Source organism: Erithacus rubecula (genome assembly GCF_903797595.1).
Source record: "Erithacus rubecula genome assembly, chromosome: 6".
NCBI classification, from domain to species: Eukaryota; Metazoa; Chordata; class Aves; order Passeriformes; family Muscicapidae; genus Erithacus; species Erithacus rubecula.
The window spans coordinates 597,090-611,978 of NC_136688.1; the positions used below are offsets into that span (position 1 = coordinate 597,090).

At 38.9% G+C, this 14,889-nt stretch overlaps 1 protein-coding gene across 2 annotated transcripts in view; it reads right to left on the reverse strand.

Annotated features, from left to right (window-relative positions):
• PDHX (pyruvate dehydrogenase complex component X) overlaps positions 1–14,785 on the reverse strand; it is a 33,467-nt gene extending 18,682 nt beyond the window's left edge. Inside the window, exons 1-4 of one of the 2 annotated variants that reach the window (XM_079308381.1) lie at positions 14,606–14,785; positions 10,240–10,323; positions 5,682–5,782; positions 737–942 (exon numbers count right to left, since the gene is read on the reverse strand). In XM_079308381.1, coding sequence (XP_079164507.1) covers positions 737–942; positions 5,682–5,782; positions 10,240–10,323; positions 14,606–14,747 — 533 coding nt within the window. In that variant the 5' untranslated portion in view covers positions 14,748–14,785. Of the gene's footprint in view, positions 1–736; positions 943–5,681; positions 5,783–10,239; positions 10,324–14,576 lie in introns of both variants that reach the window. The other variant, XM_079308382.1, reaches the window with a different exon arrangement.
• Positions 14,786–14,889: the final 104 nt, after the last annotated feature.

Sequence of the window (14,889 nt, forward strand, 5' to 3'; positions counted from 1 at the left end):
TACCTGGGCAATGACCTCAGTTGTCTTCCACTTGCATGACAAAAGCCTAAATGACCAGACAGAAAAGGTAATGAGGTTTGGGGGGAAAAAAAATAAGCACAAATAAGGAGTAATATCTCCAATTATATATCCTGGGACACAAAGTGATTGTGGATTATTGTTACCTGAATAACATTCTGGAGCTGACCACTGCTCCAAAATGTTTGCAATGCTTAGAATACCAACAGATCCAAACCAAACTAGCAAAGAGCACATAAATCGACTGTTTTAAGCTTTTTACACTCCACTGCTATGAAAACATTAGAATAATTTTTTTCTAATACCAAAAATGCAAGAGCTTGGAAGGACTTTGTGCGCCACTTCTTTGTTCATTTTTTCTCTTCAAATAAATAGAAAACAAGTTATAGGTACACCCAGCATCTGATGCATAAGTACTATTGTCCATCCTGTATTAGCACAATTTCTTCTCAACTTTAAGCTTAGAATCCTTCTTAATTTAATTGCAGGACAGAATAAAAGCACATTTAATTCTAATAACATTATGTTGTCTGAATTGACTTACTGGGCTTTTCAGCAAAGGAATAGTCTAGGCCTGCAAGGTTTATCACCTCACTCATACTGAAACACTCTCAAACTAACAGCCTACTAATTAGGTAAAAAGGAACAAAAATATTTCTTGGTTTAGTTCTGCTGATCTAATGAAGAGTTCTCTTTCATAACAAACATAAAAACTTACTGCATTGTCCCAGGTTGATGTTGCAGTTTAGGAGGGGCTGAAACTGAAGGAGCTGCAGGAGCTGGGGCAGGTGCAGGTGCTGGTGGAGCCACAGAAGATGGAGCACCAGCATCAGCTGGTATTTCAACTTGCTTCCAGTCCTGTCCTTCCTCTACCAGCAGACCAATTAGTGAGCCCAAGCGAACATTTTTGCTTCCTTCTTCCACCTAAATTAAGAACATTAAGTTACATATTACACTGTCTGCTCTAATATGACTAAAACCAGTAATGTTGAAGTTTCAGGCATATTAATGACAATTCATCAGTAAGATAGATCCCATTTTATAGCTACTATTAATAAGATATTTCAAGACTGAAATTAATTATAATTGCTATTATAAGGACAGGGACATTAAATTATGCCCCAAATCCCATACACCTAAAGTTAGAACTCAGAAATCAAAGCAACTTTTTAGACACACAGCCTTTGCAGGTCAGAACTAGAATAGAATAAGAAAAATTGCTACAGTTTTGTTTAACTTTTCATCTACTGGATTTTTGAGTCACTGCTACATTTCCATTATTCACAATTAAAAAAAAAAAAAAAACACCTCTGCATAAAGCTCAACAAACCCTAGAATCTCATATGTAGACAGAGCTGAACTAAGAGGGACTTTAGGGTTCTGGGATGAGAGGCTGGATACAAGCCAACAGTGTGAACCTGCAGCCCAGAAAGGCAAATGCAGGAGTGTGGACAGCAGGGTGAGGGAGATGATTCTGCCTCTCTACTCCATGTTTGTGAGACCACCTGGAGTGTCTCAACAAGAGTTGGTCCAGAGGAGGGCCACAAAGGAGACCAGAGGGCTGAAGCACCTCTCCTACAAAGACAGGCTGAGAGAGCTGGGGTTGCTCAGCCTGGAGAAGGGAAGGCTCTGAAGGGACATTATAGCCACCTTCCAGTACTCAAGAGGGTCTTATAAAAGGGAGGGAGAGGGCCTTCTTAGGCAGAACAAGGGGCAAGGGTTTTAGCATCCAAGAGGGCAGGTTTAGACTAGAAAGAAATGCTTTACTCAGAGGTGGTAAAGCACTGGAACAGATTGCCTGTAAGGGCTGTGGATGCCCTATTCCTGGAAGCATTCAGGGCCAGGTTGGATGGGGCCAAGTGCAACCTGATCTAGAGAATGGCATCCCTGGTACAAAATAATCTTTAAGGGCCCTTACAACCCAAAACATTCCATGGTTCTGTGGTTCTATGTAGCCAAGAAGTGTAAAAAAAAATCCTAGCTTTGCTGCCAAACCAACAAAGGACAGGTGCCTATGACAGGGAAAAAGAACTGGAGATAAAGTGAGCAAAGAAATAGAATTTCCTTGGGGCTTTTGCCACTGCAGCATAGTGCTTTTAGTAACAAATATATACTAAAGATAATTGTTTATGGGAAGAACAGGAAGAAAAAGGGAAAGAACTTATGCTGGCTCATTCTGCAGTGGATTTTTTATACAAAGTGGTTTCCATACCAATTCTCAATTAGGTCATGAATGAGAAAATGGTAACAGATACTAATGTTAACTTTCCTGTCTGACTGTCCAAGAATCTCTCTGTCAGCCACAGTCCCACCACGTGAGCAGGGATCAAAGCCCATTTACAGTGAGTGGCTCCAGTGACCCCATGAGCCTCACCTGGCCCCTGCACACCTTGCCCCCACATTCAGACAGGGCTTCCTCACCAGACTGTCCCTGGATTTCCCACAGCAGAATCTCAGACACCTGGATCCCTAAAGCAATTTTAATTGTAGCCCAGTAACACAAAAGCAGCTTGAGCTGGTGCCTCTGGAGAGGGAGCCTGAACAAAGGAATCCCTGTGCTTTCCTACCCTCAGCCTGTGCTGCCCATAGTCTGGGGTCCTCCTGCAGAGCCCTTGGCACCTGCTGTGTCCCAGTGTCTGCTCACCTGGCAGGTGCCACAGGTCCCTGTGCCCTCTGCTGTGCAAAGGGCAGCACCAGGTCACAGCCCCTTCCTTGTCTGGGGCTCCCAACACATCTTCCACCCAGGCACAACCTGCAGCTCCCACTCAAGCTGCACACCTAGTACCTGCTCTAGGTCTATTCCTCAACAATTAATTACATCAACAAATTGAACTGTAAAGCATTTTAGGGAAAAAAAATCAGTGTTAATTTAAGAAGCAACTGTACTGAAAGAATAATCATCATTCTGAAATTACCCTTCTAATATATAACCATCATTCTGAAATTACCCTTCTAATATTTCATTCAGTTATTTAATCTTTTACTGCATTTTACACTGAACCAAATGTGATCATTAAAAGACCTATTCAGGTAGAAAAGAAATATATATGCATGAGTTTCTATTTTACTGCTAGCCTGCTCTTCCTAAACCATACATAGGTTAGTTATACAGTCAAGAAAAGGGTTACAGAAGGTGAATTAATTAAACCTAATGATCTTCCTATCTTTAAATGCAAAACTCAAAGCATTAAGCAGTGTGCTCATTTGACTCAAGTTTTCCATACTGAACTCTGCCAAGATGGTTCAGAATTGCAGCTGCCATCAAATGGCACATATTTTTTGTCTCATTTCTTTTAGGAAGTGAGTGAAATTCAGCCAGATGCTAGCTAAGAGACACAAAACATTGTTTAATTCCCATCAACTACACCACATGTGAAACTTCTGAGTGGTCCTTGGAAAGACAATCTTTTCAGTAAGTAATTATCACCCCATCCAAAACCTGACACATCTACTGAAATATCCACCAGATACTGCAGAAAGACAGCCAAGGATCACACCTGAGCTAGGGAAAAAGAAAAAAAAAAAAATCTGAACATTTCTGATCTTATTGCTGCCTTGTTATTTTAGTTTCTGAAACATCAGGTTTTTTGTGTGCTTTTTAGGAGACTGGATTAAAAGCCCATCTATTCTGCACTCTAATTCTTAGGCCCACCATTTCTAGATTCCAAGGATTAAAAGAATCTATTAAAATTGGGGTTTGCATAATGATCCATTCATGTTACTCCAATAAAGCTGCCTCTCTTCCCTTATTCTGAAAGACATTATAGTTATTTTCTACCTCCTGGCATCTCCTCCTCAGGTTTAGCTCTTAGCATTGGATTGTTACTGGATGATATGGATATAACTAAGGCTGAATGTCACTGCTCCATGACACTCATATCATGCAGCTGCTGGAAAGTCTGGCTTTGATCTAACAAAAAACGTGCCACAAGAGCAATACACAGAGAAATTTCCAAATTTGCAATGTATTTGAAACAAGATAGGAAATAAAACCCACAGCTTCTGAAATGCCAGTGTTACTCGTAGCTATCATGATTTACTATTAAAAAAACTTAACAAATTTCTTTTTTTTAATATCTCTCTAGGATTAATTTTTTAATACTTTTGACAGAGAGAATATCCATATCTCCCCCTCACATCATCTAACAAAGCAGTTTCTGCAAATGCAGAATAAATTGCACAAGATTTTGTCAAGGCTATTAGGAGCAAACTGACTTTCAGAAACATTCAAAATCGAAGAAGACAGATTTAAAAACAGTGAAAGCAATTAATCAAAAAACCACATGGAGACTAAACACAGATTAAAACACACATTCAATCTGAGACTTCATCCTGGCATAGCAGAATAGATCCTCTGAAATCTATTAAATGTGCTGTTCCATAGCTGAACACAAATTTAGCAACACAATTAAAAGAAGGAAATAGATTTTAAAAATTCTTGTCTATATGCACTAGTGCTTAAAATGAAAGATATCCTGTAGAAATTGAACAGAGTGACAGTTTTTGTAAGGCCTGATGGAGTTTATTTACAGATGAGCTCCACCTTACAGCCCCTCTCCTCCCTACCCCAGCCCCTCATCTATCTTGAGACTCACTTTTGCAAAGGATGTTGCCTTTGCTTATACAAAAAAGGAAGATACCAAACAGAACATCACTTCTCAAATGCTGCCACACAGGAAACTACTCTCCCTTTTCTGTTTTTGCAAAGGATAACTGCACAAATACATGCTGATGTAAGAAAATGCAGCTGTAGCAGAGAAAGGCAGTCTAATATACCAATCCAAAAAGCTTTTGTAATAGCAGCAGAAACATGTGGCTCACTGTGTGTAGGGTAGAATTTTCTCACGGCTCCAGGAACCAGTTTGTACCCGTGCCCATTCTGCTGTTTCCTAAGTAGCTGGATTGCAATTAATACCAGTATCCCTAATTTGTATGATTATGTGATCCACACCTCATGGGTAGATGCTCCCAAATGAGACCTCTCTAACCAAATTACAATATTTACTGGAAGTACACATCATTCATATTTTTATTCATTTTATTCCAAATGCTTGCAATTCACCCTGTTGCTTAATTATTGTGGAAGGAAAGAAGAAACAGCTGCAATTCACCACCAGCTGAAACTGCTTCAGAAAATTTCCGACTCATCCCAGTTTTTGTTCTTTATATTAAGCTTAATCAATCTAATTTTGATAGAGGAAATTATTAACTCAAATAACTGTTCTCTGGGTCAGCCCATCTTGTATAACATTCCATCTTGAATGACTAGCACAAGATAATCTAGCACAGAGACAACACATCCTGGGCAAACAACCACCCAAAATTCCATATTCCAACTGATTGTTGTTTTCTTGTAAATCAGAGTAAGAGGTTCCATATACTACAATACTCATGGACATAATTCACCAGGTGTAAAACATACAAAACAACCTAATTCAATCAGGTTAAGTGAAAATCCATTAACTATATACAGAATCATGTGCCATGTATCAATACTCTGGTACACACGTGGCAAAAATAGAGCAATAATTTCTCCCCAGGAATGCAATCAAGTGCATTTTCTGAATGCTGAACAGAAATTTAGTTATATAAACTAGTTTTTGAGGCAATATGCTAAACAACAGTCTGAAGTTATAACACCCTTGTGAGAAATGGATTCCTACCAGTATTTTAGCCAATATGCCTTCATCACTGGATTCCATGGTAACCACTGCTTTGTCTGTTTCAATTTCACACAGTGCATCTCCAACATTCACTGTGTCACCTGCAAAACAAACACAACTTCAGAACACTTAACCCTAAAATTTCCTTCCAGGTTTGTTTAGCCATGGAAGATAGATATTCACCATATAATATAGTAATTTTACATTCTTTAATATATTTTATAGCTAGAGGAAGTACAAACACAATGAAACATTTCCAGAACCCCATACTCAGTAGTACTGCCATGAATAAAATACTGAGCCTTTCATACTCACTGCCAGCCACCAGTCAGAGCAAGCTATCTACACCTACTTAGGACAATGGTATCACAGTTCTGTAAATGGTGTCCATACTATTAAAGAAATTAAAATAAAAACCTCAGGAATTTTAATATCTTTGGGAAAGCACAGCTGCAAGCTTGCTTAATCTCCTATATAGTTCAGACAGGTCTTTTTAAGCATTCATTCATTCATACTTTGTGAAATAAAAATATGCACAAGTGCTATAAATTGCTTTTGCTACATTACACAAATCCAAGATTAATTCTGAAGCATACTCTTGCTCAGCTTTTGAAGAATATCTGTATCTGCTAGCAGATGATAAAGATACTATGTGTCTGGATTATTTCAACAAATCAATACTAACTAGATGGCCAACACTAAAACTGACATTACATTAAAAACTGTAAGGCAGCTGAATGTTTTGGCTTCCAACAAAATACAGCTTTTATCCCTTATAGAGAGAACACGTAAAAGCCTAAAACATGCCTACAATTTTATATGAAGTAAAATTTTAATATTCCCCCAATACCAGAAAAGTTGCAACAGCATTAGCTGTCTAAGCATTTAGCTTAACTACTGATATCCTTCTATTGTGCTTAAGGGGCAGAATTAAAACCTAGTGCAGGTTATCACCTACATTTAGGCAAGGGACAACACTATAAAAATAATAATTTCCTGTTTCAGGACTACAGGAATTAGAAAAGGAAAATGAGATGTTGTATCTCATTTAGATTGAATGAAAACATCAAATGCTCAGTCACCTACATAGTTTTATAAGTCATCAACATTCCTATTACAGAAATTGGTAGAGAAATATACTTCATCTTTTTAATGTAATAATCTAATAGCCACATTCCCCTTTGCAGTAACTAGAGCATGAACAGTTTACAAGAGGAAGTAAAAACTCCAGGGTCTATATGAGTATTTTAATTTCACTGGATCATTAATTCAAGTAGGCCATATATCAGATCATTAGGCAAGTACTTCCCAGCTGTTGAAAAATCAAATTGTTGGGCAAATTCTGTAATTTGCAGAAAGGAGGCTAACTCTGTATCCTAATCTGCACTGTGCACCATTATAAAGGAATCTCAGAGTGAAGTGCTCAGAGACCAGCAGCAGAACTTCCAGCAGGGTAGGCCACCCAAGGCAAATGCCTTCATCCATGTGTTTGTCACATCACATCTCAACTTGGGCACCTGAGGCTGTCCACAGGAAACTAAGTGTTGTCTAGCACAGGGAGGGCAAGAGGAAGTCTTCACAGACTGGGATAAACCACCTTTTTATGTTTTACTTTCACTGGTGCAGCTATAAAGCTACCACAAATTTGAAAGGCAATTAAATAAATGCAGTATAAGACTTCATAAGAATTCACTTCACTGCAGCATTGAAGTCTTGTGAGTGTTTCAGTACCCAAGTGCAATAGAAGGACAATAGTTACTTTCATTAGAGATTGCAATATTTGTGATAGCTCCTAATTGATGCCCAGTTTGATGTCAACTACAAATCAGCTTTCCCAATAATTAGGATTGGAAAAAACACTTTTGCAAAGCATGTTTCCTCCTACACTTTAAACTGTGAGAGCAATACTGGCAACAGAAGTTGCCTGAACCAGAAGTCTCGAAGATTATATATAATGCCCTTGAAAATTTTTGCATGAGGTTCAGGTTTGTTTGTTGGTATTTTGTTTCTTTATTTGTTTTTAGTTTGATTTTAATGACTAAATTCCCATAGCTAAGATGAATGGTTAGGATTTCTACTTAAACAGAGTCTTCTTCCAGGAGATCCAATTGGCATCCAATACCCTTAGTGCTCTGTTCAACTACTGAGAGACAAGCATCCAAATCACAAGATACAAACTGCATTTCTTAAAGCTGCAAATAAAATCAGAGTTGACTGAACACAGACACTGAAGCCCCTGGAGCTGATGTCTCAAAAGGTGTCAGAGTTACACTGCATGTGGATGCTGCCAGCACTGTTGTATCTTCTGTTCTCTGCCCACATTAACAAGAGGATTTTGGTCTCCTGGGCTGTCAGTCTACCATCTTTCATCAACATTAAATTCATACATAATAAATAGAAGTTTTTAGAAACATAGTTTTATCTCTGTGAAAATGACTTTATTACCCACAGGAATCAACATGAAACTGCATTAACAATGAGAAGGAAAAGTAAAGCTATCAATTAAATTCAGCTCTTTCCCTTCTGTGGTAGGGAAATTATCTGTCCATTCTGTGAAACTGTAAAATGAAAACACTTGATACTTACACAAAGAACACAAAGATTAACAAAGTAGTATTATACTGACCCCTTCTGGTTATACAGTGGGAAAAACATTTCATATGCAAGCAGCTTGCTTCTGTCAACTGCTTAAAATACTTATTTTCTTGGACAATTAGACTGTCAATACTCAGGCAGTAACACTACTTCTACATGGCAAACACTCTAGAGAATTAAGTAGTTAAGAGAATCCCTTACAGAGAGGCATGCAAGCATTAAATCACTTCACTATTTGCTTAAAAAGTTATCTTTTTAAAATTATTGTCTTCACATTTATTGTCCAGACTCTAAGAGGAAACAAAAGTATTGACAAGAACAAATTATGGTCATAGACATAGCCAATAAGACAAAATACTATATTTGGGTTTGGTCTCCTTTCTAAATAGATAACAGAGCAATAAAAATACTAAAATAGTTTTAATTCAAAAGTCTAATTGTCAATTAAGATTTTATTTTAATTTTATTAAAATATATGCGAAGCTTTCTTTTCTTTTGTGTTAGGGTGGAAGGCTAGTGGAAAGACAAAAAAAACCCACAAACCACTGTATAGCTTTTACATTCCAACACTTATGAGTAAAGTGGATTCATTCATGGTGGGGAGCAAACTGGAATCTACTCAACTCCAACCATGCTCTTTTTGCTTTCTCTTGCAATTTTGAATGCCATAATTACTGTAAAACAGGTTACTGTTGACATTTAATGTTTTACAATTATTGACAACAAATACAAAAAGGACTTTGGATCATTCTTTCCTCTCTACATCATCCTGGACTTTATTAACTGGAGCTTCAAATTTCAAGAACACAATTTTTTTTTAAAAAGACATGAACTTCTGAATTGTTCCAATAAATTTTGCAGAAATTCTTACTGAAAGTTTTGTAAGCAAAAGGTCAAATCCACTACTGGAGCAAGAAGCTGTCTTCCAGCCACCTCTCAAAATGTAGGAAAGCAAAGTTCTCACAATAATGGAAGCTGTACCAACACTTGAAAGGATAAGCCAAAGGAAAAGGCTTATCTAGGCACAATAGTCAAAACACGTTCAGCTATGCAAACTGTGTCTGTCAAAGATAATAAGCTTTAAGATATTTTCTTTTCTCCAGATGTATTCATCTCTTCAGCAAATCTAAAACATGCTGTGAAAAAAATTCCTACTGCTATCCAAAACCCTGCAATGTATCCTATATCAACAGTTACCTGGAATCCAAAACTATAGTCAAAATTCAAATTCAGGTTTAATATTAGATTGAAGAAGGGACAGAGTAGGAGTAAATAGGATAAACATCTCCTGACAGAACAGGAACTGCTGACTCTTCTATAGATCATTTTTCATTTACATACAACCTACATGAAGACAAAACTTGACAGACTTTTTGACAGTTGCTCCAAAATATTTTAATAGAAGCAAATAGTTGCCAGATTACAGAGTTCAGGATTTTTTTTTTTTTTTTTGATTGGTTGGTTTTCAGTCTGGATTCTTTTAGGGAAAAATTTCCCTATTTGGTACTAGGGTTAGGAAAGTAATTTATTATTTTTTCTCAGTTTTAAGTGCAGACTATAATTAAGATCTTTTAAAAGATATTCAAAATACCATATCCTTCATGGTATTCCATAACATAGCAGAATAATAAATGAGAGACCTTCCCCAAATGGCTCTCAGCTACACAGCAGCCTGACAACACAGGGGATTTAAAACAGGACAGAGTCACACCCTGGAACACCCTAATGGAAATGTTTTCAAAAATATGACCACTGCAGCCTTTTGGAAGACAATTAAGCAAAATAACAGTTCAAGAATGAACGATTTCAAAGCAGATATAATTCCCAATGACAGCATCCATACACCAAACACTTTGCTTCAAAATACTGCTTTATAAACAGGAAGAACTATCTTCTTTGTACAGAATAGATTTACATAGCTGAAAAACTACAGAAAATGTGACCACAGAAAATGCTACCTTACCTTCCTTTTTTAACCATTTCACAATGTTTCCTTCTTCCATTGTTGGAGAAAGTGCAGGCATAAGAACTTTAATACCAGGGGTACCTGCAAAACAAGCATGTGGTTATCTCAACTGAGTACTTTTCCAGTACAACTTTTTTCTCAGATAACTGCATAACATAAATGAAACTAAAAGTGCATGAATCTGAAAGATAACTGAACAAATGATTCACTGTGATGCTCTTTTTTTTTTTTTAAAGTTTACATACAAGCATACCCACCAAAGAACTCAAAGGAAAAAAAATGCACAATTTCAATTACAAGAGAAGTGGAAATTCACAAACTTTGAATTCCTAGACATGAAGATTTGTTCATCATCTCAAAATCTACCAAAGCACTACATCCTGCTATCTCCTGTCATCCTTTTCTTCCTTTACTCAGGCTGTGGAATTTTTTCCACATTCAAGTGTATCTTTTTAATAAAGCCTTTGTGATCCTAGTATTCCACAATGATGAATCTACCTCTTCCACAGATAAACTTTTTAAATGTTTATTTATCCTTTTTGCTAGAAAACTATATCAACTTTACAGAAATTGCTTGATTTCAAGTTTCAGTGATTTCATCTTGGCTCAGTAAACCCATATGCAGAAGCAGCACTGTGTAACAGCAACTCTGTGCCATGTTAGTGGGATTCTTCTGAGGGCAGAGCTCAGGACACAGCACAGACAAATCACAGCTCTTGTCATCTGATCCTCTATACCAAAGGAGCATTCTGATATCAATGTGAGAGATACTACCTTTCTGTACTTTTAAATATAGTTATGAGGCCTAAAAAAAAAGGCATTTTTTAGATAAATTTTGTAAAAGCAGCTTTCCAGTACCCGATTTTTGAGGTTCTTTCTTGAACTATTATATCTGAATTTGTGTTCAGTTACAGAACAAAAATAGATACATAGAAGGTACATTGTATACAATGGCAAGGATCATTTCTCCATATTCCCTTTTGTCTAACACCCAGCATTAAGGATTGTTATCATTCAATAGGAAACATCACATTTCTCCCAGTTGCTGCATTGCTTGGGAGTAGTCAGAAACAGCTAAAAAAAAAAAAAAAATAGAAATTAACTTTTTTTCAGTTTTTCCTTACATGCTTTTCAGCTCAAAATTCTTCTAGTTTTCTTCCTTGCTGTCTTTTTTCCCCAGAACCTGTGCTAAGGCACAAGGAGAACAGGGAGAACATCCAGGACAGCCAAAACAGCTTCACCAAGGGCAAGTCCTGCCTGACCAACCTAGTTTCTCTATATGATAGAATGACTGCACCAGTAAACACAGAAGGGCTATGGATGTCACCCCTCTGGATTCACAACACTGTTTTCTGTAAACTGATGAGATAAGGATTTGATGGGTAGACTGTTTCATGGGTTGGATCCAGAGGGTAGCAGCCATCATCTGAATGTCCCCATGGCCATTGGTGACAAGTCTCTCAGAGGTACTGGCAGATGAAAAGCTGTCATGTGGCAGGCTGAGGCTCACAGCCCAGAAGGCAAACATAGCCTGGGGCACACAAAAATCACTGTGGCCAGCAGGTCAAGGATGGTGATTCTGCCTCTCTGGTGAGATCCCACCTGGAGAAATGCATCCAGCTCCTGAACCCTCAGCACAGCAAAGACATGGATGTGTTAGAGGGGGTCCAGAGGACAGCCACAAAAATGATGAGGGAGGGAGCACCTCTTGGATGAAGAAACATCAAGAGAGTTGGAGTTGCTCAGCCTGGAGAAGAGAGTGTTCCAGGGAGAGCTTATTGCAGTCCTTCAATAGTTACTAAAGGAGGCTTTTAGGAGAGATGGGGACAGACTTCTTAATTGTGCCAAGAGCAGTGGAACAAGGGGTAACGGCTTGAATTGAAAGAGAGGATTTAGACTGGGTGTAAGGAAGATTTTTACAATGACAGAGGTGAAACACAGGAACAGGCTGCCCAGAGTGGTGGTGGACACCCCATCACTGGGACCACTCAAGGTCAGGCTGGATGGGGTTCTGAGCAACCGGGTCTGCTTGAAGATATCCCAACTCATTGCAGGGAGGGGTGGACTAGATGATCTTTAAAAGTCCCTCCAATCCAAACCACTCTATAATTCTTTTTAAATGTGAAATGGAAACATTGTAGCAAACCCCTAATGACCTAAGCAGCCATCAACGATCCTGACATTTTAAAATGCACCAAGAGCAGAAAGTGAGTTAGTTATTCCCTAAAGCCCCCAAGATAGCAACACAATCAGGATCATGGCACCCAAAACACTTGATTTTTGTGGAAATTAGCTCAATTGCATGGTTGATGTTCCCAGAAGACTGAATGAGCAACCACAATTTTTTTTTTATCTCAGTCTTTCCATGGTAGTTTCAGTTTAATATTACTCATGACTGTCATGTTTACAAATGTATCCAGATAATGTTCCTTGCAACACTCACAATTCCATCTGAATTACCTCCATGCACTTTCTTTAAAAAGTTTCTTGCAACCTCTGATCTAGGACTAATACACAGCAAAATGAAAAATTATTTTTCAATAACAGCAAGTAGAAAACATTATACAAGCAGAACTTCTGAACTTCCAGTCAGCACCCACTAATTTTTACATCTATCAACAGCAACTGTGTTGTTACACATTAATTATCTGAACATAGGAGGAGGATTCCAAAAGAACCCAAACTTCACATGAACAAGAAACTGCTATTTTAAAAACAGTTCTCTGTGTATCCAAGAGAATTTATTCTTGGTGACACGTTTTAAACAACATTTCTGCTGCTTTCCCCCACCATGAATGCATTCAATGCATATTTAACCTGTCCCATCAGAGAGATATTTCATAACCTCCTACACACACTCTGTAGAGAATTGAAAAGTGTGCTGCAACTTAACACCAATGATAAGATTATGAAACATTAAAAACAAAGAAAAATTGACACATCTCTAACAAAGAGGCCATTCTATTCTATTTTCTCTCTTTCCTCTTTCTCTGTGACCAACAAACTAGGAATTCTGAATTAATTGTTTTAATTATGCAAAACAACTTTTCCTCTATCAGCACCACAAGCATAGAAAGAAGAAAAAAATTCATGTGATATGAAAATCTAGACACACATGAACCAATACTTCAAATAGCGGCTTTTTCAGAAACAGAAAAGCAGAGAAATAAAAGTAAAGTTAAAAATAAAGTTTAATATTTATATTGTCAAGCTAGGAACCAAGAGTGAGTCTTATGTTCAAACGAGCTGTATGTTACCAGAGAAGTTATGACTTCTCATCTTTAACTTTAGAGACAACAAAGTTAAGAAAAATGGTGTCACCAAAATTCACACCACCTTGAAAAGCTGTAAGTACACTAGAAGGGTTAAATGAGGAAAGCCTGAATGAGATAAAGGTGTGATCTATCCACCCTAACACTTTAAAGCTTACTGTAAGGAATTAAAAGATTTTAGTCATTTGCATATCCAAATTTAGAAATTTAACTCCAGCTCAAAATAAAACACAATAGATTGTCTGGGAGGACTGTAGACAAGAGTTATTTAAGGAGTTAAATAATAAAATAAATGTAGGAGTGGCTTATCCTGCATTATATTATATTTGCATACTATCATATGCAGAAAGAAGCAAGCTTTTTCTAATAAAATTTGGAAACAAGTAACATTTATTTCAAGAAAGGGACAGACTTCCCTGTATCACAGACAGCAGGTTTCACAAAGGAAAAGATTCTCATACTCCCCCATCTCTTAGAGACAGAGGATAACGTGGAAGGGTAAATGATGTGCCTGATACTCCTGAAATACACATCTTGAGAGGGTGTTGTCATAAACTCACACCTTGCCTTCTATGTAGGGAAGGATGCTAGACGTGCAATTAAAAAACTCAGTTTTCCATTAAAAAAACCAAATAGAACTACATAAACGATAGATCACACACGTTCTCCAGCTACCTGAAACACCAGCAGGAGAATGAGAGGCCAGGGATGCGGTGGGATTGCCCGGGACACGAACACCGCGACCCCAGCCCCGGCTCCCTGCGCGGCTGCCAGGGAGGAGGCACAGCACGGTGAAGCAAAAGTGCTTTGCCTTGGTTTGGTTTGGTTTGGTTTCTTCCCACCTTCGCATTATCCTGCTCTGATTCTGATTGGCATCAGACTCGGTATCTCCAAATCGAGTCTACTCTGCCCATGACCAGTGGTCTCTCCCTGTCCTTCTCTCAAAACATGAACCTTCTGCTATATTTTGTCTCTCCTGCCCAGTTGCGGAGGAGCTTGGGTGAGTGCCGGACACCCAGCCAGGGTCAACCCTGTCTCCGCCGCAGGTCGCCGCAGACATACCTACAGCAGGGCACCCGCCCGCCACTCACCCAGCAGCTCCCGGGTGCCGTGCAGGTGCCTCCAGCCTGCCCGGGCGGGCAGGGAGAGCCCCGGGCCCAGCGCCGAGCGCCCGGCCCGCAGCAGCCGCAGCAGCCGCTGCCCGCCGCCGCTCAGCCACAGGGACGCCGCCATCTTTCCCCCCACCCCCCCGACCGCGCCGGGGCTGCCCCGCTGACTGCCTGAGCTGAAATAACCCGGCACGCCCCCAGCGCCGGGAGCGGCTTCACCGGGCCCCCGTGTGCCGCCTGCCCCTCCGCCTGCCGTGGGATTGGCC